Below are 21,713 nucleotides of genomic sequence, written 5' to 3' on the forward strand. Positions count from 1 at the left end.
AGGCTTCTGCACTTTCGATGGATCACCGGTGACTACACGGGTGCAATTATGGTGTGGTGTTGTTTTACTCCGACTGTGATGTTACTGGGCACGCGGAATAACTGTTACATAGCGTATATTCCATGAATAATTGGTCAAACAATTGGAGTAATCTGATCTATCAGGCATTTTCGAACCGCAAGATCAGCTTCTCGCCTCGAGGTTTAACAGTGTAAGCATCGATCGCCTCAATGTCATCGTCATCAACGATAAAGGTCTTGAAGTTCGTGTAGATGGCTGCCACGGCCAGTTTCATTTCTGACGAGGAATCGTTAGACAAGCACCGCCCAGATTACAGAACAAAGGACTCACCTTGCAGGGCTAAATTGCTACCCACGCACATCCGTCCCCCGCTGCCAAAAGCCCAAAACCACCGTCTGCGCTCCTCCAGCTCGGCGGCCGAGTTTTGGTCTTCAAGCCACCGCTTCGGTTCCCATGATTCAGGCTCGGGGTAGACCGTGGGATTGCGGTGCAGCGAATAGGCTTGCGCATTCACCCGAGTGTTTGCGGGAATATCGCTGTAGCCTGCAAGCGTGCAGCTTGGAGAGGGCGTCACGCGTGGCTGGATCCCTGGGATCGGCGCATGCAGGCGCAACGTCTCCGTAACGATAGCTTCGAGGAGAGGTAATGTGTCAATCGATTTGGGAGACGGGAGTTCTCGGGAGGAATCAGACCGAGGATAGGTGAGTCTTGGCTCAAGAGTCAGGAGCTCCTTGCGGAGCTCTTCCTGCAGCTCGGGGTGCCTGGAAAGCTCCCAGAAGAGGTAGGTCAGAGCCACGGCACTAGTCTCGTGGCCAGCTGTGAGATGATCGTACAGCTCACAGGCAATTTCGCACTTCTGTTTCTCGGGGTCTTCGTCTGGCAATCCAGTAGCCTTCTGCTGCTTGAGGATACCTTGCTTGAGCTGTTTGTATACCATCGGTTCAGTTTCCAGCCTGGTCGACGCCATGCATTCGTCGGCCTTGTCGCAGAAGCCTAGCCCCCATGCGTCCAGTACCTCGTTGGCCTCATCGCACCATTTAGGAATGAGGCGGAGTCCGACCTTCTTTGTCCATGCCAGCAAGTCAGGGACTTCTTGGTGGTAAAATTCGAACGGTTTTCTGCATTGGTAAAGGTGCAGCATCCTGCGGCGGAAGGCCTCATCTTGAAGAAAATTCGACCCATTGGCCAACCCGTAGAGATACGAGGATACGAAGTCCATGGTCAATCCTTGGTTCAGATCGTGCATGTCCACCAGGGCATTATCTGACACTGCCTTGTAGATTAGAGGCAGAAAGCGGTCAAGCATGATCGTTTCAGAGATCAGGTGGATGTGTGGTGATGATTGCAGGAACGACTTGCTGTAGATGTTGGACAGCAGCCTTTTGCGGCTCGAATGTGCCTTGTTATCGGTCATGGTGAACATGCTTACGGTTCTAGTTGCTACTGTTAGTACTTCGACGATGATGAGGGCCTTGTAATGACCTCACCCAAAAGACCCGAATACACGTGGGTACCATTCATGTTTCTCGAAGCCGCCAGTGTATACACTTTTGATGCCGCCATCAACGCAATTGATTGAGATCTCGGAAGGTCCAAGTCTCACAATAGGCCCATGCTTTTCATGAGCTGCCTGGATGGTTCGATTGTTCAGGGCTCGATATCTTTTCCAGATAATCCAAGCGGGAGATATGGGTGCTGTCCAATGTGCGTTGGGGATTTTGGACAACGGTGATAGGAATGCCGGATATATGATTAGTTTGTAGGCCAACACGAGGACGCAGGTGAGGGCTGCGACAGTAGTGACAGCAGAAACCGCCATGATGCTGTGGGAATTCAGATGCAAGTGTAGATCGCGCTGGACGTTGCAGCGTCCTCCAGTAATGGTCTTTGACAATCTGTGACTGCACCTCGGCAAACAAGATTTGCGCAAGTAGATCGGCTATTTGCCGGTATACTGAGTAGTATGGAAGCTACCAAGCGCAAGAATCTTACCCTGCGCCTAATCCTTGAATAGACTTTTGACAGTACTGTAGGAGCACGAGAAGTATACCATTTCAAGATCCTTCCAGGCAAGCAAGCTGAGACCAAAACAGGTGCAGCATGACTCACTTGAAGACAGACAAAGCTTCTTTAAGCGGGGAAAGACGCAGCAGTGCTGCGATAAGACAATGTCGCCAAAGATAGGTAGATAAGAGCCTGTGGATGACTGCTTGCTGACATAAGTCATCCAATAGAGTCACATGTTTATTCATGGATGGAATTATTGGCTCTGTGCTCTTCTTCTAGGTCAAGCGACAGTATATTTTACTCAATTCATGAGTCAATCTTACATGCTGTTATAAATCGAGTTGTTTGTTCCCATTTCTGACTGGAGCTCGTCAAGCTTGGCAACATGCAGAATGATTTGCGCATTGGCTTGAGATATCCCCATCTAGGCCCGTGAAGGGATTGACTACTACTTACCCATATTTTTTTTCCATTCCACAACATGTCCATCGCGGTAGGATACAACAAATTCACTCGGTAGGACCAGGAATAACCACTTCGGTCTCTTCTATGAAGTGAGTATTATGATCTTCTTACTGCGCAGCAACAAGCATAGCTGACTCCGTGGCAAAGAATATTGCATTACACCATACGTTATTTCTGGCCCTGATCTGCCTGGGAACCGCCAAACGCATTGGTGTATCAACACCAATCTCCGGCTTCTTCACACCACATCATGTTAGAAAATCTGCCTGCTGAGATTCTCTACCTCATTGCATGCCACTTGCCTACCGTCAATGCATTGGTGCAGCTCTCCCGGACCAGCAGACGTCTGCATGAAACCATCGCCGTTGATAATTGGCGGATCTTTCGTGCCTTTGTACAGAAACAGTTCCCCGGTTCGAAGGTCCCAGATTTCTGGAGGGAAGCAGCTCACTCGCTCACGTCTCGCTCGCGAGCCTTGGACAAACATGCCGTTCTAGGTAGGTTTGTCTTTCCGCCCCAGGCAACCAGAATCGGGTCTGAAAAAGCGATCCGGGGTGACAGGCCTACGCTTGGCTATCGCCCCGCCCTGGACACATACGAGACATGGAACGGTTCAGCGTGGAATGACCGCCGAGAAGTCCTTGCTTGGGGTGCAGCAGACGAAATCTTCCTACGAGTCAAGCATACGGGCTCGAAACCCCATGAGCAGTGGATTATCTTCAGTGATCTCGAGCATATCAGCAGTGTAGACGATATTTGCGGCCTACACCTTTTGAAACCAAATCATCCGGCCTATGAAGAAGGCAAGGAGCATCTGATCTTCGCTCGCGCTCGGGGTGAACTGCATCATCTCGCGATTACGATCGACGAGCCCTCGCATAGTTACCAGCAAGTATTCGAAACGTATGGCTTGGGCATTGAGCGCACCGACTTGAGCAACGGGGAGGAGCCGATACTCGCAGCGCACTGGAACAACGGAACCATCGCGCTGTACAACACGGTGTCAACGAGCTCGAGAGTCTCGGAATTTGCACGTCTTCAGATCGACCCGGCGAAGAGAGCTCGTAATCGATACTCCAAATTCCTCTCATCTGATCTACTTGCCATCGGAACGGGGCGCGTCGACGATGCAATCACAATCTCCTCTATCACCAGTGAGCGTGTATCGCTCGACCGACAAATCAGCCTCAACCTGGTCGACTATGACAGACTCGATTCCTCTACGGCGATCAAGTCAGACGTCAACGCCATCGCACCTTTAAGCACCACCGGACAGGTCTTTCTCGCCGGATGGGGCGATCGAGCCGTCAGGTAAGCACACATTCCCCTTCAAACACATACCCCCCAACCATTGACTCCTTGATCCAGACTCCACGACCTGCGGTCCAACAAAGAGCACGAGCTGACCTATCGCGACCCCACCGACGACAACCCGATCTACTGCATCCAACCCTTCACCCACAACCGCTTCGTAGTCGGCTCCGGCGGCGAAGCCCTTGTCAAGATCTTCGACCTCCGCATGGACCGCGGCTACAGCTACCTTGACGCAAAGCCCACAATGCGGAGCTTCACACCTCCCTCCCGACGAACCACTCCCACCACTTCTACCAAGTCCCTCGACAACCAACTCCGCCACCTAACTCTCGACTCCCCCAACGGCATCACCAACCCCAACCCCCGCAAGGAGATGTCCATATACCTCTCCCACCCGGCCCCGACCACATACCACCAACCCCGCAGCCAGCACCACCGCCCCTACCGCGGCGCCATCTACACCATGAGCTCCCCCTCCCCCAGTTCCCCGACCATCTACACCGGCGTCGCCGACGGCGTGATGCGCCTGGACTTCGTCGCGACCGACGACCTCACCACCGGTGCGGACTGCGCCTGGTTCGCGGGCCCGCTCTCCCTCAACCTGTCCTCGTCCTCAACGACCCAACCCTCGCGTCATCATCGTCGTCGTCATCACGCCGCGGACCGCATCCTCGATCTATCGGGGTACGAGCGTCCCGATCCCGCGAACAGCACCGCGGTCGTCCGGCTGCGGACGCAACAGCCGTTCGACGCGGTCACGGACGAGGACGTCGAGGATGAGCTTGCGACCGGCTGGGATCGTCGGTGGACGCAATTGAGGGATTTTAGCTCCTGGCGACGGGCTGTCTGATCCGAGGAGGAGTGGGGTTCAGCAGGGCTCTTGAATGCGCGTCATGCGGATTGAGTTTCCGGTTGGGGAGAGGGGACTCTGGTAACAGGATTACATACACCTCAGGTAAAAGGTAAACTTTCCGTTTGTTTGTTTCGCTTGCTGTACAGTCAAACAGCAAGAACTACATGGATAGACTGGATGAGCTCGGGAAGTTGGAAAGAACAAGCCATCATAAATATTGTAGGTAGACGTTGACCAAGTTCGTTCTTTTGGTTGCTGAAAAATCAGCAGAAGACGGTTTGAGATACATTTGGGGGGGAAAAAAGGCAATCAGAAATGACGTTGATTGAGAAAAAAGCAATAAGAAAAAAAGCAAAATTCCGACCCGGCTCCATTAGCGCCTTGCTGCAAGAAGCAAACATTTTTGAGGGACCCCATGATCTAAAAAAAAAGAGGCATCTAGATCTGATTATCTAATAATGTGACAGAGAATGGCTTTTTCTCCCTGGGATCGGTTGACGTTGACCAAGTCCAGCAGCTTCTGCGATGTAGGCCAGTGCACATGGAAAGCTAGACCAAGTTGGTCATAAAACCCCTCGACCAAATCGATGGCGGAAAAAAAGCGAACAGAATGGGGGACTTGACGACTGAAACGCATCATCTAGTCATCGAACTTGAATGACTTGCCGCCAGAGATGTCAATGGGACCGCCACGGTAAGATCCACGCTTCTTCTTGTTCTTCTCCTTCGTGAAACCCTTGCCGCGGGTGACGGACAGATCCGCCCAGGCCTTCTCAGCGTACGCGTAGGGGATGTACTCGTTAGACGGGTGGTGGTCGTAAGGCTGCTCGCTAAGGAGAGCCAAGGGCGTGGGGCGGGCACCGGTGTGCTTTTTCTTAGGATAGTCGTTGCCAGGGGCAGGGCTGGCGCTGGCAGAGGGAGTCTGGCTCACTTTAGCAACGGGTGCCGCCTTCTTCGAGTCAGATTCGGAGTTCTCGACGGTCTCGCTACTCTCGGAGTTAGGAGTGGCTTTCCCGCTCTCTTCTTCGGAAGAGGATTCAGAATCGGAGGAAGAAGAGTCGGAGGAAGAAGAGCTAGAGGCCGAGGTGGTCTTCTTCTCCTTCATTTCAGGCTTGGCCGTCTCCTCCTCATCACTGGAGGAATCAGAGTCGGACTCGGATTCAGACTCGGAAGAACTTTCGTCTTCGCTGGAAGATGACGACTCAGACTCGGAAGAAGAAGATGAAGAGGATGAGTCAGAAGAATCAGACTCGGAATCGGAGGAGGATGAGGCCTCAGCAGAAGAGAGCTTGGTCTTCTTGGACTTGGGAGCCTCCTCCGCCTCGGACTCAGACTCGGATTCGGAAGAGCTAGATTCGGCCTTGCGCTTGGTGCCTTGGGACTTGGAGGCAGGGGCAGCAGCAACCCCTTCCTCCTTCTCGTCATCCGCATCGCTGTCGGAATCGGACGAGGAAGAAGAAGAAGAAGAAGAGGGTGAAGAGCTTCTGGACTGCTTCTTCTGCGTCTTCGGGGCATCATCCATCTCAACATCGGAATCACTGGAGTCGTCCGAGCTGCTGTCGCTGTCTGAAGAAGAGGAGCTAGACTCATCCGAGCTGTCGGACTTGGAAGACTGGGACTGCTCCCAGGTCTTGAAAAGCTCCAACAAAGAAGGCACGTTCTTGGTATCGGCACTGATGGACTTGCTGCTCAACTCTTTGGCGAGAGCCTCGTGGGTCTTCGACAGTCCATTCTCAGACAAAAAGGAGGAAATTGCGGCGACGAGGGGCGCAGGAGGGGCAGGAGCCTGTGATGTAAAGAATTTGTGAGTATACCCGCCCGGCGCATTCTAACCGATCTCGAAAATGAGTCAAATTTTGCTTACCGTCTTCTTGTCCTTAGACATCTTGGTGGGGGTGGATTTCTGAGCCTTCTTGCCGGCCATTGTAGCGCTCTGGTGCAGGAAATCTGAGGCTTGAGCGAAAGACAAAGACTCTCGGGCAGTGACTGGATGTTTTCGATCTTTCCTTTATCGGACTGACAGAAAAAAAAAAGTTTAGAAGGAAAAAAGGGACGGCGGTCCGGGAGAAGGCGGTCAGTGATTTGTCACGCTTTGACTGGACGGTCGGTCAAAGTTGTGCTTTCACGTGGCATCCCGTGACTGAGGCTTGAGTATGAGTCACGTGATTTGAACGCTACTGTAAATCAATCTGGATCGACCGATAAAATGCATCATCTTTTAGTCAGTAGTCCATGATGAACAGCCAAATAACAGCTGGAAACCCCGGATGAGGGATCAAAGGCGTCCTGAGCTTGCTCGTCATCGTGTGTTTAAAATCCGAGACTTGTTTCATTAGCAAAGCAGTTCTACCTACATGCTATGCTTGACTGCGGCAATATATTTGTTCACCGGGTTCATCAATTGATGTGATGGCAACTTAACTTGGACATCATCTCTAAATCAGTACTGCCTCACCTCTCTCAACGATCTGCATTGATTTTTCACTCAACAATGCCATCCAGGGCAAGTTCTAGATTAGTTCCTACCTTCATAGTCTAAAAGTATCTTGTACAACACTACCCCACTCTTCGCCAATAACATCTGGCCGCGACGCGCGGGGAAAAACTGTCAAGGAATCAATCAATGCACATGATTAGAAGAGGGCAAGATCAAGAGAACTGATTCTACTGGTAAGGTTCCAGTTGTTGGAGCATATTTAGATACAGTTCGATATAGATGAGCAGACCGAGCGATGACTTTTGGTCATCGTCGTAATGTGTATGCAGAGCTAAAATGAACTTGTCATCCCTCAAACTGAGTTGTGAGGCGGGTTCGGGTTTATATATTGTGTTCCTGAAAACCGACCTGAATCCTCAAATGATGAGTCGAGTCAATGCATGTCGAGTCAGCCTCGTTCTGGTGCCGAGTGTGCGCTGCCCGCGCACGAGCTCCTCCTTCGACTCTCCGCCCGCGACAGCTGCGGTTCAGTTAGTTCAGTTAGTTTCCGCTGCCGCCCATACTCTCTCACCACCGATCAATGACCTAATCCAACTCTCCGCCTCCTCCACCTTGGTTGTGTTTCGCATTCGAGATTACTCTCAACGTGAGTATATGTCGCTCGCCCCCTTATACTGAGAGTGCCCGCCTTATTCCAAGTTCTGGCTTGCTGTGACTTTATCCTTCCACGGGCTGTTCTAATCCACCACCCCCCCCGTCGCGCTGCGCCCCTTCTCGTGTCTTCCTTGCCCTCCCCGACAATGTCCACTTGGTGTCTGGCACATCCTGAGTGATCCAGGCTTCCGTGCTTAAACGACAAATATGAGCAGCCGTGATCGTCCACGGGGCCCTCCATCGAGTGATTTCCCTCCCCAAAGGGATCCGCGTCGTGGAGGCGATGGTCGCAATGGCGGATTTGCCGGGCCCGGGGATGGCTCCTTGTCAAGGGCGGAGAAGTTCGAGGATGAAAAGAGGCGGATCATTCACAGCTGCTTCTCAAAGAAAGACAGTGATGGGACCTGTATGACATCCGCCCCTTCAAGGTCAATTGTACTGAGCCAAACTGATTGCCCTTTTCTCTGTTCCAGTGGTCGAGTCCTACATAACACATGTCCGCATCATTGAAGATGCGGCGTACCCGTCTACCCCCGCTCCCCCGAACTCGCCGCCCGAAAACAAGAAGCCTAGAGTCATCATTGTCGCAGTCAGAAGATCGGGCAGAGTGCGCTTGCACAAAGCGAGGGAAAATAACGACGGGTCTTTCTCGATTGGGAAAACATGGATGCTGGACGACTTATCCGCCATTCAATCGTATAACGCCCTGGTACCGTCGACTCCATTAGAACAACAGCAGAAGCAGTGGGCTCTCAATCTCGGATTTGTGGTCACCGTGGGAAAGCCCTATTATTGGCATGCACGGACCTCGAAAGAGAAGGACTTTTTCATAGGCAGTTTGATCAAGATCTATCGCAAATACACCGGCGGCAAGGTGCCCACGCTTATCGGATTCGACGATCGTGAACGACAACTGCTGGCTGGGCCCCCTCCGACTGCACCGCCTGGCCCTCAAGCCCCTCATCCTGGCCCTTCTCGATCTGATGTGACCTTACCTCCCCCTCGCCCACCTTCATCCCAGGGCAGTCGACCCCAGTCTCCGTACACAAGCCGTGCCCCTAGTCGCGATGGGCCCAAGCGGCCTCCGGCCGAGGAACACACTCTTCGGAGTCAAAAGAGTCGAGAGCAGATGGCAAGGCCATCCACTGGTCAGTCTGCAAAAAGCGGGTTTTCACCACTCGGTCCCCCGCCACACCCGCCGCCGATACCCCCGGACCATCGTGAGCAGCCTCCCCCTCGTGCGACCGAACGATTGGCAACAGATCACAGGGGCCCGAAGGCACCGCTGCCCCCTCCGCACGAATCTAGAAGTAGGGACTTCCCTTCAAGTCTGCAGGTTGCCCCTTCTACTGGGTCACTGGAGAGGTCCAATGGCCACACCGCTCAGATTGGCGAAATCAGCTCAGGGGTCTCTAACCTGGATGTTCGGCCACCGTCCTCCCGAGATGGAAGGCTAGGTCCCGAGTCTAGACCTACTATGCTTCGTACCCATGATTTACACACTAGTCGTAGCAAGGATGGTCTTCGACCTACCACACCCGGGTCGGTTTCCGGAGAAAATCGCACTTTCTTGCACAGTCCAGCAAGCAGTGCGGGACCGCGGTCACCTCTGCGAGAAGCATCAGAAAGGTCGTCCAGGTCAGATGTACAGATAGAGCCCCAGGAGCTGGAGGCTCCTGTCAGCTCGATGGTCGGAGACCTGCCGTCCACTCTGATGCCGGGCATGTCAGCAGGCAATAAGACGCCAACGACTCCCCAGAATCCCGAGCCTATCACTGTTCCAGTTCCAGTTCCAGCACCCGCACCCGCACCCGCACCCGCACCGGAACCGGCACCAGCACCGGAGTTGATCATAGCACAACCAGAACCCCCACAGTCACAAGAGGCTGCCGAACCAGCTACAGAAATGGAACCTTCAATGCCGACTAGTTCTCCAGATGAATTTGAAGCTGTAGCTGAAGACCTTGACACGCATCGCCCGGGCCTTGGTCCGATGGTAAAGAAAAAGCAAAACAAGGACATTGCTGGAGCATTCCGCAAAGCCGCCACTGCTTACGGCGCTTTCAAGCCGAGACCCGGAGGTGCAGGCGAGAGGCTTCTTGCTGCGGCGAAAAAGCAGAAAGCAGCTACGGATGAACCCGACGGTATCACGAGCGTTGTTCCGGCCCCATTCTTGCTTCGGACGAACAGCGACAACACAACGGCTGGCCCCGACAGCCCGGACAAAGAGGAAGCTCCTGCTTTGCCTCCAACCACAGAAGAACAGCCCGCTGCGCCTCCACCAATAACAATTCCTGTAACGGAGCCTCCCACGGTCGAAGTAACCCAAGCTCCTCCGCTTGAGCCCGTCGTCGACCCCGTTGAGGCACCCAGTGATACGCGGAGTACATCGAGACCCACGGTACAAATTGTCACGGATGAGAGGTCAAGGTCTGTGTCGCCTTCACCACATGACCGTCGCCGTAGACGTCACGAAGACAACACAATCAAGTACTGTCAGTCACTTGGGATCAACCCCAGTATTTTGGTAGGGCGTGGTGTGGAATTTGATGATATCTTAACAGACCTTGGCTGGAACGGACGGCTGAGCGATGAGAAACGTATTGAAGATCTTGAAGCGGATATTCGTCGTGAGATTGGGCGGGTTGAGGCTACCAGCTGGCTTGGTAATCTGGAGCAGCAGGAGGGGAAAATCGATCAACTGGCCAGACTCATTGACAAGACGGTCGAGGAATGCGAAGAGTTGGATAACCTTCTTACTCTGTACGCGCATGAACTGAACGTAAGTCATAGATAGCCCCGGGCATCTCTTTGGACTGACACGCAACATCATGCTAACCGAGCTATAGACACTTCACGATGATGTGGCCTATATTGAAACACAATCGCAGGGTCTGCAGGTGCAGACTGCTAACCAGAAGTTACTCCAGAACGAGCTACAGAACCTTCTGAAGACACTCTCTATCTCTTCTAATGATCTACGTGCGCTAAAGGAATCATCGCTCAGCAATCCGGATGGTCTACGAGAGACTGAAGTTGCGCTGTCAACGTTGTATAAGGCGATGCTGATGATTGATTCTGATATACGGCAGAACAAGAGACGGCTGGCCGACTCTGCCGGAGATCATGGCAGCCTGGGCGTTTACGCTGATACAGAAATTGGACAGATGCGAGCCATTCAGGAGAAGAAAGAGGAATATCGCACCCATGCTCGTGTATTCTTGCAGCGACTGAAACAATTTATGACGATCGCCTACAGAATTGCAGAGCAGAAGAGGATCGACGCTGTAGCTGCCGCTGCCCAGAAGGATCCGCTTAAGCTCAACAGCGAAGCTCGCGCGTACTGTCGTCGAGAGTTGTGGCAGTACCATGCAGTGATCCTCTTTGCGAGAGAAGTCAGTGGGGGAGAGTGGCAGACCTTGATCAATCTCTACGAACAACAGGCTAAAGCACCTTATCAGAATGACTTCCGAGATAATAATTTGTCTTGGAAGAAGATGGCAAGAAAACCCACAGGGGATGAGCAGGAACTTCTTTTCACTCATCAAGAGAAGGAAAAGGAGAGTGAAGGTATTACGATGGCTGCTCGCAAGCTCACCGTCCGAAGAGGCAAGACCATCCGAGCGGCGGCAGGACTCAAGCTATCCTCTAGTGATAAGCAACACGGCAAGCTTGAGCCCTGTGAAGCGTTTGCAGGTACACTCCAAGAGACACTGAGAATGATTTCTGAGGAGCAGAACTTCATTGTTCATTTCTTCCACCTGAACTCGCTCTCTACTGTCGAATTCCCTGACCTAGTCGCTTCGGGCGCTCCCGACGAGCGCCGGGTTCCTAATTTCAGCGTCAAACAATTACATGACCCGGATCGAGGCATGGCAAAGAAGGTGGAACAGGGTATGGACGAGCTCTTCTCATTCTGGCCCACTGATATGCAGAATCTTGTAGACTGGGCTATCCAAGCCGATCCACTGTAAGTGTCAACTGAGCGTGCCCCACATTATCACTACCCGAGATGCTGACTCGCATAACACAGACAAGGAATTGGCATTCTACTAGCGTTAGAGAAGGCTCTATCGGAGTTTGATGATGCAAATCAAGATTTCATTGTTCACTCACTTCAGAAACTGCATTCTCGACTTCTTGGCCTATTCAACCGTTTCGTGGATGAACAAATCCGAGGCATCGAAGAAACCAAAGTCAAGGTGAACAAGCGCAAGGGGGTCATCTCTTTCATGCGAGTGTTCCCGAACTTTGCCACCGCAGTAGAGAATCTCCTTTCGCAGCAGTCGCAGGAATTCTATGACATCCGGATCAGTGTCAATGAAGCTTACGATCGCATCAATCGTGCCATGTGGGAGTCGCTCAAATTCATCGCCAAGGAAGCTCCAGGCCAACCTTCAGCAGCGACAGCCGCGTCTGGCGACCCAGAGGATAAAGAGATCCTGAACTATCACATTCTCTTGATCGAGAACATGAATCACTACGTGGAAGAAGTCGGGATCCGGGATCTCCTGGTTCTGGAGCGATGGCACGCCCGGGCGCAGCAAGATATGCAAGAGCACTTGAAGCTGTATCTGGATTCGGTCATCCACCGACCTCTAGGTAAGCTGCTCGAGTTCGTCGAGTCTGTTGAGAATCTACTGGCGAGCGGTATGAGCCCCGCGGACATCGCCAGCCGGCCCAGCCACTCGCGATCGGTGGCGAAGAAGGTGTTGGCTGCGTACGACGGGAAGGAAGTTCGACGAGGCATTGAAGGGCTAAAGAAGCGGGTTGAGAAGCATTTTGGTGATGCGGACGATCCGGGCCTGAGCCGGAGTCTGGTGTTGAAGGTGCTCCGAGAATGTGAGGGTCGTTACGGGGAGGCGTACGACCGTACCCGGCGCATCATCGACACACTGTATGAGGGACAATTGGAGCTGGAATGGCGCAAGGAGGAGGCAGCTGCCATGTTTCAAAGATGACAGATGGTTATTATTGGTATTTTTAAGTTTCTGCCCTTGCTTGGCTGTCTGCTACCTGCTGTTGAGTGCGAATCATACAAGGGGCGCATGGATCTGGGCGTTTGCTTCTTCATTTTCCAGGTTTACATCTCTTGTTATAAGCCGTTGGCTCGTCCGAGTACCCTTGTCTATTTCTGTACTTATAGTTCATGGATGGTTCGTTATTGTTTGAGTGTGGGAAGGGGATTTCCCGCACTCCTGTATTGAAGAACTACTACACATCAAAGAAGGATCGATTCTATGGCGTTGCTAGCTCAGGCTAGACGTCGTCTCCGGCGGGCTCACGCATGGTCCGAAGTAAGGACTCGGCCCCTAGTTAAGGTACTTAGCCAGTGGCCCATGCGGAACGCGGCAAGTACCTGTAGATGGAATCGCGTCTGGTGTCGATCCCTCGGCGAGAAACTTCCAGTGAACTAATAATGTCAGCGGCTGGCCCCTGGTTCTGTGTTTGCAGACAGCCGATCTTCACCTGGTCCAGGTAAACGGCTAAAATTGCGGCCGCGACACGAGCCAGTATTGGAAGGATTCAGGGGTGGGAATGGGGTCTGTGCTGGAGGTGAAAGAGGATCAGGCACTTGTGTCACTGTGGCCACTGTGGTGTGCCTTGCCTGTCAGTCACTAGCATGAATCAATGATTAGATATGCTATTGCCAGAACAAACCAACAGATAGATGGATGGATGTATTTGACCTGCCAGAAAAAGCAAAGAGCTGGAACGGAACAGTAACGTGCTGTTTGTTGCAGTGCAGTACTGGCAAGAAAAGCCACCAACCGGTGAGTGAGAGTCGATCGATCGGCTCGATCCCGATGGATCCATGGATGGGCGATAATAATTAGTCTCAGATCCCGTGAATTGGGCGGGCAATGGGCAAGGGAACCAAGGCTCAGCTGGAAGCAGACAAGTTATAGGTAGAAAGAGTTGTTTGACGCCGAATTGTTGACAGGAGGCACGTCAATAGCGAGATACTGCATATAGCAGCAATAGAATAATAGGTAATCAAAGTTAATCTCGCAGGTAATTGCATTTCCTTAAGGAAATACTGAGTACGAGTCATTGATCAATGTTAAAATGAGATAAAAAGTGGCCCGGCCAAGTCTAGCCTCTTCTATAGACTGGTTAGCCTCAGGCTTCCTCCTCTGTGGCTCGAGTCTTCCCTCACTCTTTCCCGATTGATTATTGTTGTCTCGACTAACTAACTTACACTACACTACACTACACTACGATACACTATACTACTTGTAACTAACCAGTAAGTTAACTACCTTCTCCGTGCTCCGTCCGTACCCTTTCAGTTACTTCTCGACTATCCCTCTTCTTCTCCATCCACTCCTCCTCCTCCACCCCCCCTCTCCCCATCTTCCCAATCAATCATTTCCCCATCCTTTTCGGGCTTCAACTATCTTCTCCCCCATCTCTCAATTTCTTTCCTTCTCTTCTTGCTTATAATCCTTTGTTCTTCCCTTCTCGATCTCTCCAACTTGGTAAGCTTCTCCCGCTCCCCCTGCCTACGTTTCAGTTGTGTGAGGTTTCTCCACAGTTCCTGCCAAGTGAACAATTGGGCTCCACTCCCATTCCAACTGCTTAGGGGAAAAAGAGGGCGCGCGTCCGCCGCACCTACGAATTCATTCAAGCTCCCCAAGGCAGAAAGCAACCTCGAATTAGTCAAGTCGATGGGGCAGACTCGTCCTGTGTGAGGGATGCTTCAACCACCGACCTCATAACTATTCCTTCTACGTTATACTTTGTGCAATTAACAGGGTAGTGGTCACGGTCCCGGAGACCCTGCGCGATTCCCGCTCCTTGATGGACACACAGCTCTTTACACTTCCGCTTATCATGACCCTACTGACTCCTTCGACTCGCATTGAAACATCCTACGCTTGCGTTTCGCTTATGAGAAATTCACTCACTAACCGCACAATTTCCGCGACGTATCTAGTGACTACAGAACCACACCCCTAAACCAAAATAACCTTAAGAGAGACAGCACACCTCCGGGTCGCAATCGAATCGCGCTCGCACACGCCTGACGAATTGCCCGCATTCCTCCCCTTTCCACTTGTTGCAGACGGCTGCATGTAGCGCCCGCCCCCTTATCTCTATCGATCAGGCCACAGATTCCCTTCTACCCCTCGCGACCCCGCTTTCGTGCTGCGCTCCTCATTCCTGAGACGATCCCCCTCCCTTTGAAAACCACCGCGGCGGGGTGTTTTCGCAATTGCCGCCTCGCATCGCAGTTATGCCCTGGCGGCCTCTGCCTCGCATTGCTTTTGCTGTGGCCATCTATCCCTTCCAGCCTTCCACCCCGGCAGACTTACCCCTCGAGCTTGGCGATGAATTATACATAATTGAGCAAGGAGGCGCTGATGGGGAATGGTGTCGCGGGTATTTGGTCGCTCCGCCGTCGCTGCTGGCAGGACTGACCAGCACCAAGGGACAAACACTGGAGGCGAGGGTCTTTTCAGGCATCTTTCCGCGGAATTGTGTCGAGATCCGCGAGGTCTTGGGCGACGGGGAGAGGACTATAACCAATGGAGACCGGTCGAGCTTAGTCCTGACGCCTGGTACGGACGGAGATGTGCGAGACAGCATCACTTCCTACCACGACGATGAGGGCCCGCTCGGGGAAGTCTCCGATGTGGTGATTGCGAAGAAAGGGAAGCCGTCGCAGATCTTCATCCACAAAATCGACGACGATGACCAGTCGAGTCCACACTCACTTGTGAGCCATACTTTCGGAGTAGTGTCGGTACCTTCGACACCTGTCATTGTGGCTCCGCGAGACCCTAACGCACCCAAACCGGCCGCGCCAGTGCCAATGCTCAAAATTGGTGATGAAACGCCCACATCGCTTTCAGAACCGCTCGTCGATGAGATTGCATCCTGCTTGCGCGAATGGCATTCGACCAATTTGCACCAATTGCTACTGTCGCGCCAGTACGACACCGTGGAGGAATTGTCGAAAATCGTAAAAGAACTCGACCTCGCAAGGCGACAACTTCAATACAATGTGCTCACAGCCAAGGAGAAGGTTTATCTGCGACAAGAGGTAGTGTGGAAGCTGGTACAGGGTAATAAAACGTTGGGGGGAGAAGTCATTGTCAGAGATCCCCTGCAAATGGGTCGTCTGCTCACAGGTGACGATTCTGCGGTGCAATTGACCAAGTTACAATCCGAAATGAGTATGCTCGAAAGTACTCCCACGCAGCAAGCTGACGCGGCTTCTCTGCATCATTTGCTGTTGGAAGTGAACGCTGTGTCTGGTCATGCGCCAGGGCCCGTGACACTGGCACTCTATTTGTGTTCACAGTCGGAGACTGGTGCTCTGACTCCGCTGTCAGAGACCTACCTCCTGGACATTCCTTCCCCCGACAAATTCGCAAATATGGGTCACAGTAACAAACTAAAGACTCTTTTTACCGACATGAGCAACACGGATTTCGGCGATGACACTTCAAGCGGTCCAAAGCTGTATCTGATCGTGGCCGTTCGAGCATCGGAAACCGCCTCCGTGGCCAGCGCCGCAGCTCAATCAAGGTCTTCACTCTCGCGCGACGGCTCCACGATCAGCAGAACCCCCACTGTAGCCAACCACGCGGCGAAGAACAGTTTGAAATCTCGTCGCAGTATGATGTGGACATCCAAGCGCGGCGCGACAAGCACTGAAGTGCTAAAAGAAGCTAGCAAGGGACCCCCTCGGTCTTCGGAGAGTGTCTCAAGCATTAAGGAACGGGCCAGTGGTAGCCAACCTACAAAAGAGTCAACTCATATTCGGACATTAGGGATCGGCTTCTTGGAAGTCTCTCAAATTTTACGCTCAGAAAAAGATGCAGAGGAAGTGATCAATATTTGGTCACCGTCTGACGATAGCGATGAGAGGGAAGGACGCGCCGACAATTTCGACAGCGTGGTTCGCACCTTAATCCCAAGTTCGACAGGCAAATATGTTCGATCCCAGCCAGCTGCTCGGCTCCATCTTCATCTTTCTCCGCACACCAATCCCGACGCAGATGCTTTGGTCCGAAAGAATCCCACAACCATGCTGAACGTCATCCAAACCAGACGCATTGGCTTTTCTCAAGCCCCGACCAAACCCAGATCTGATATTTACGTCACTATTTCTCACGCCACTTTCCCTGAAGATGCCCTCCTCTCCCATCCCCAGTCAGGTCAAGTCCCTGTACCGACGCTGACTGGCCTTCGTAACCTGCAACTGACTCTTGAGGTCCGGACCTCATCAGGAGCACGCGTTGACCGCTGCGTTTTCCCTGCATCTAACCAGCCTTCACAGACCGCATGGCGGACCACGGTAGCTGAACGAGGCGCACCGTGGAATCAGACAATTCGGCTCAACATCCCGACGGACCAGATCCCAGGATCGCATCTGATAATGAGTATCGCAGATGCCCCGGAATTCCCCTTTGCTCTGGCCTGGATGCCTTTGTGGGACAACAAGGCCTTCATGCGAGATGGCCCTCATTCACTTCTGCTGCATGCCTACGACAAGTGTACCTCGAGTATCGAAAATGGGAAGGGCGCTTATTTGTCTCTCCCGTGGAGCTCACTCGGTAAGAATGAGTCAGCAAAGGACGAAGCTATCACAGGACCCTTGGCTACACTGCGCCTGGACACGCACTTGTGCAGCACCGAATACTCTCAGGACCAAGTGATACTCAGCCTTCTAAACTGGAAAGAGCGACCCGTCAATGAAGTTTTGGACACCCTGAAGCGGGTACTATTCGTACCAGAGATCGAAATCGTGAAGCAACTCAGCAGTGTCTTGGATTCTTTATTCGGGATATTGGTTGAGAATTCTGGAAATGAAGAGTACGAGGACTTGATTTTCAACAACTTGGTGACGGTTTTGGGCATCGTGCACGACCGACGGTTCAACCTTGGTCCGCTCGTTGACCACTATGCTGAAAACCAATTCAACTTTCCTTTTGCCACGCCGTGTCTGGTTAGAAGCTATACGCGCCTTCTTCTGGCCAACTCTGACCCACAACAGTCGCGCAATTTGCGCGCCACGTTCAAGGTGGGCCGACATGTTCTGAAGTTTATCATCAAAGCCCGACAACAGCAGAAGGCCAAGGAAGAAGGCATTGGAATTACCCGAGTGCAGTCAACCTTCAATCGCGACTTGCATACCATCTTCAAATCACTTGAAGCTCTTATGAAGGACACGTCGCCTGCGACGGTGGGCAGCAAAACGCTCGTGGTCCAGCATTTTCACACCTGGTTGCCTGAACTGTCAAAAGTTCTCGGGCGAGATGAGACGATCATGATTGCGCTCAGTTTCATGGATGCCTGTAAAGACGTCAAAGGCATGCTGATCCTGTACAAGCTGGTTCTCATTCAGCATTACACCCGCCTCGAGATTTTCAGCTCCGGCTCAGAGAGACGGAGCCTGATCTCCAGCTGCATCAGCTGGCTGGCTCCGTACTGGGGTGCGACAGGGGCTGTATCTGACCTGTATCGCGACCAAGTGCGCTTGTGCTGCGCGGTGGTCGCGGAGTTGTTAAAGCAGCCCGATTCTCTCATTTATGAGTTCATGCCAAATATCGTTTCATCCTACTATTCTATTATACCCGATGGGGTGGAAGAAACCAGCTACCTCTCCTTACTCTTCAGCAAAACGTTCCCGTTCCAAGTCAAGTCCTCGAAACACTCGCAGCGGTTTGATGAGGCTTTGGTTGAACTTTCTGCGATCATGGCCGCTACGGCAGCGGTGCCCAACCCCAAACGGCCCCGCTTGAGGGGCTTAGAGCTGTCTGCTTTCCTCTCCCAGGCGTTCGAGGTTCATACCTCGATACTGAACTGTGAAGCTTATCCTGAAAGCTGGCTAAGTGTGCATGTTTACAATCACCGCGCGACAGTCAAGAGTCTCGAATTTCTTGCAGGAATCCTTATCAAGAAGTTTCTTCCAGCCCCGGAAGAGGCTGAGACTTTCGACACAAGACTCTGGGAGAGTTTCTTCATGACTTTGCTCAAGGTGGTTTCGAGCGAGGCGCTTGCCCTTGAGACTTATCCAGAGCAGAAGCGACGTGCCATCTGGAAAATTGCCGGCGATGTTCGAGAACAAGGCGCGGATCTACTACATTCCAGCTGGGAAGCCATTGGATGGGAGACTACCGACGAGGAGAGTGAGCGCTACGGATTGAGTAAGCTCGGGGGCTACCAAGTGCAATATGTTCCCGGACTGGTGGCACCAATTATCGAACTTTGTCTCAGTGTCCATGAAGGATTGCGACATGTTGCTGTCGAGATCTTGCGGACGATGATTCTGAGCGAGTGGGGACTTAACCAGGATTTGTCTATCATCGAGACGGAAATTATTTCCAGCCTGGATAACCTATTCAAGCGGAAGAATATGAGCGGAAGCGTGGTGCAAAAGTTGTTCATCCAAGAATTGATGGATCATTTTGAGGGCTACTCTGTGTTCGATGAGGATCTCTCCGAAGCAGTCGGGGCTTTGATTGCTACGGTGGATGAGCTTCTGGATCTCTTTGTGGCGTCACAAGGTGGATCTATGGCTGAGAGTCTGCATACTCTTCGATTAATGAAGTATATGAAAGACATGGGCCGAGAGGATATCTTCATACGCTACGTGCACGAACTGGCTCAAGTTCAAGCTGCCGCAGGCAACCTCACTGAAGCTGGCCTGGCGCTTCAATTCCATGCTGACTTATATGACTGGGATCCGAGACGGACACTGCCGGAGCTGCTCAATCCTGCTTTCCCTGAGCAAACGTCATTCGAAAGAAAGGAGTCGCTGTATTTCTCGATTATTCAGTACTTCGAGGACGCCAAAGCTTGGTCGCACGCGCTGGTGTGTTATAAGGAGCTCACGCAGCAGTACGAAGACACGACTATGGATTTTGCCAAGCTTTCGAGGGCCCAGAGTTCCATGGCCAAAATATACGACCACATCGCGAAGCAAGACAAGCAGATCCCGCGATATTTCCGTGTGTTGTACAAAGGACTTGGCTTCCCACCTACTCTGCGTGACAAGGAATTCATCATTGAAGGTGCTCCGAACGAACGAATGGCTTCCTTTGTGGACCGTATGCAGAAGGAGCATCCGGCAGCGCAGATTATGTCGTCAGGTGAGATTCAAGACTACGAGGGTCAATTCCTGCAAATCAGCTCTGTCAGCATCTACCGGGATGTGGATCACCCAGTCTACCAGCGGTCCAAGGTTCCGCAGTCAGTCAGAGATCATTTGCTGGTTTCTGAGCCTTCCCAGTTCACAACAACGCTCAGGAGACATGTGCGCGACACGGATGTCACGCAACAGTGGGTGGAGAAGATCATTTACACCACCGCAGAACCCTTCCCCAACATTTTGCGTCGCAGCGAAGTGGTGGAGGTGAAGGAAGTCTCGCTGTCGCCGCTGCAGAGCGCCCTGGAACGGACTTGGCGTAAGACTCAGGAGCTGACGTTGCTACAGCGGCGGGCTGCATCTGGTGAGGACACTAGCCTGAACAATCTTACGGAGGCAGTGCAGCAATTACTAGATCTCAATGCATCCACTCCAAACTGCGTTGCGTCTTACCGGCAATTCTTGTCGGATGTGCCAGACGAGGACGAGGGTGGACTAGTGACGCCCAAGCCCGCGGATCCGATGAAGAACGCACTGGCAGTAGCTCTCATCGACCATGCTTTGGCGATCAAGCATGCTCTTGCGCTTTATCACCGCCCGGCCCACCAAGCCACGCAAGCGGAATTGATGCGTCGGTTCGAGGAGGCATTTGCGCCGGAAATCGCCTCACTCCGTCCAGTCGAGCCCGAAACTCCTCCAAGGTCCCCACGCAAGTCTCCCAAATCGGTGGAAGGGCGTCAGAGGGCGTCTAGCTCGCGAGCCTTGAGTCCGGAGCAGGAGTTGATTCGCACCTCGCGCAAAACGCATGGTCGTAAGCACTCGGCGAAGCAATCAGTTAGCCATCGGATTAGTGTCATGAACCCTTTCAAGCGGTCCAACCATGCGGCAAGCAATTCGGTGACTACCGTGCAGGAGGAGCCGAAGAAGCAGCCAGGCGTCAACGGAACCCAGGCAGCGGAGCAAGGTCAGGGAGAATCCGTAGAGCATGATGATGCGGCCACGATTCACAGTCGCACTACGACCCAATCACGCGATACTCAGACCAAGCGACGGAGCCTCTTTGGCGAAGTACTGCACAAGCACGGCTCATCCTTGTCCATCAGCAGCAATGCTCCCGAAGAGACCCAGAGCCAGAAGCAACAACGGTCAAGAAGTGCTTCTCGGGACACTGTTGCCATCTCACAAGACTCTGTCAGCCGCACGACTTCTCGTACCAACGGAACTGTTGAAGGGCGTCCCTCGGTGAGCGGTCCGAAGACTGGGGGATGGTCGACTATTCCTTCAATCAGTGACTACCCACGGCCCGTGACGCGGAGCAGCATGGCGTCTGTGCGCAGCCCGGAGATCACTAGCCCGACAGGACATAGCAACGGGCACAGCAATGGCCATGGTCATGGACATGGAAAGCGCGATTCGATGATGAAGCGATTCAGTCTGCTCAAGGGCGTCACTCGAAAGAGCAGCCGTCATGACTTCAAAACGGAAACTCCTCTGCGGGAGGAGTGACTTTATTTTTTTCTTCCGAATTCTCTCCCTGACCTTCTTTTCTTCTTAATGTCTGGACATTAACCTTTTTAACTGTGCATTTTTTTGACCGATTCGACCAGCGTTGATTCGACCTTGTCTTGCATTGCAGCGATGCTTTGATCTTACTTGACTTCACTTCACTTCTCATTCTCGACCCTTTCGTCCACCGATCCAGGCACGATACATCTTTTTTATTACCGAGATGCCTTATTTCTCTTTCCCTCCTTCCTTCCCTTCTATTGGATCTCATTTGTGATTAGAATATTCTTTTGTAAGATATTTCGACTATCTGTCCGGACCTTGCATTCAAAACTATACCCTGGAGAAGGTGA

The 21,713-nt window shown here is 52.4% G+C and overlaps 6 protein-coding genes across 6 annotated transcripts; 3 read left to right on the forward strand and 3 right to left on the reverse strand.

Annotated features, from left to right (window-relative positions):
* Positions 1 to 144: 144 nt before the first annotated feature.
* Positions 145 to 2,148, reverse strand: BO72DRAFT_421269 (cytochrome P450). The gene is made up of 3 exons (XM_040942758.1): positions 1,509 to 2,148; positions 352 to 1,454; positions 145 to 297 (listed from the first exon to the last, which is right to left on the reverse strand). Exons 1-3 carry the CDS (start codon positions 1,838 to 1,840, stop codon positions 161 to 163), a joined length of 1,572 nt encoding a protein of 523 aa, XP_040805071.1. The 5' UTR covers positions 1,841 to 2,148; the 3' UTR covers positions 145 to 160.
* A 155-nt stretch (positions 2,149 to 2,303) lies between these two features.
* Positions 2,304 to 2,595, reverse strand: BO72DRAFT_237678 (uncharacterized protein). Its single transcript, XM_040939904.1, has one exon. The coding sequence runs from the start codon at positions 2,515 to 2,517 to the stop codon at positions 2,335 to 2,337; it is 183 nt and encodes a 60-aa protein (XP_040805072.1). The 5' UTR covers positions 2,518 to 2,595; the 3' UTR covers positions 2,304 to 2,334.
* Positions 2,596 to 2,743: 148 nt separating this feature from the next.
* On the forward strand, positions 2,744 to 4,657 carry BO72DRAFT_421271 (F-box/WD repeat-containing protein; the record flags this gene model as incomplete). Its single annotated transcript, XM_040942759.1, has 2 exons — positions 2,744 to 3,804; positions 3,862 to 4,657. 2 exons carry the CDS (start codon positions 2,744 to 2,746, stop codon positions 4,655 to 4,657), a joined length of 1,857 nt encoding a protein of 618 aa, XP_040805073.1.
* Positions 4,658 to 5,300: 643 nt separating this feature from the next.
* On the reverse strand, positions 5,301 to 6,584 carry BO72DRAFT_492482 (nucleolar and coiled-body phosphoprotein 1 family protein; the record flags this gene model as incomplete). Its single annotated transcript, XM_040948295.1, has 2 exons — positions 5,301 to 6,446; positions 6,525 to 6,584. 2 exons carry the CDS (start codon positions 6,582 to 6,584, stop codon positions 5,301 to 5,303), a joined length of 1,206 nt encoding a protein of 401 aa, XP_040805074.1.
* Positions 6,585 to 7,498: 914 nt separating this feature from the next.
* On the forward strand, positions 7,499 to 12,969 carry BO72DRAFT_524540 (GTP-Rho binding exocyst subunit SEC3). The gene is made up of 4 exons (XM_040949884.1): positions 7,499 to 8,157; positions 8,225 to 10,533; positions 10,601 to 11,721; positions 11,785 to 12,969. Exons 1-4 carry the CDS (start codon positions 7,959 to 7,961, stop codon positions 12,710 to 12,712), a joined length of 4,557 nt encoding a protein of 1,518 aa, XP_040805075.1. The 5' UTR covers positions 7,499 to 7,958; the 3' UTR covers positions 12,713 to 12,969.
* Positions 12,970 to 14,991: 2,022 nt separating this feature from the next.
* On the forward strand, positions 14,992 to 21,360 carry BO72DRAFT_369830 (guanine nucleotide exchange factor DCK1; the record flags this gene model as incomplete). Its single annotated transcript, XM_040940934.1, has 1 exon — positions 14,992 to 21,360. The coding sequence occupies one exon, from the start codon at positions 14,992 to 14,994 to the stop codon at positions 21,358 to 21,360; it is 6,369 nt and encodes a 2,122-aa protein (XP_040805076.1).
* Between the last annotated feature and the right edge of the window lie 353 nt (positions 21,361 to 21,713).

The sequence above is a fragment of the Aspergillus fijiensis genome, assembly GCF_003184825.1.
Source record: "Aspergillus fijiensis CBS 313.89 unplaced genomic scaffold BO72scaffold_6, whole genome shotgun sequence".
Classification (NCBI taxonomy): domain Eukaryota; kingdom Fungi; phylum Ascomycota; class Eurotiomycetes; order Eurotiales; family Aspergillaceae; genus Aspergillus; species Aspergillus fijiensis.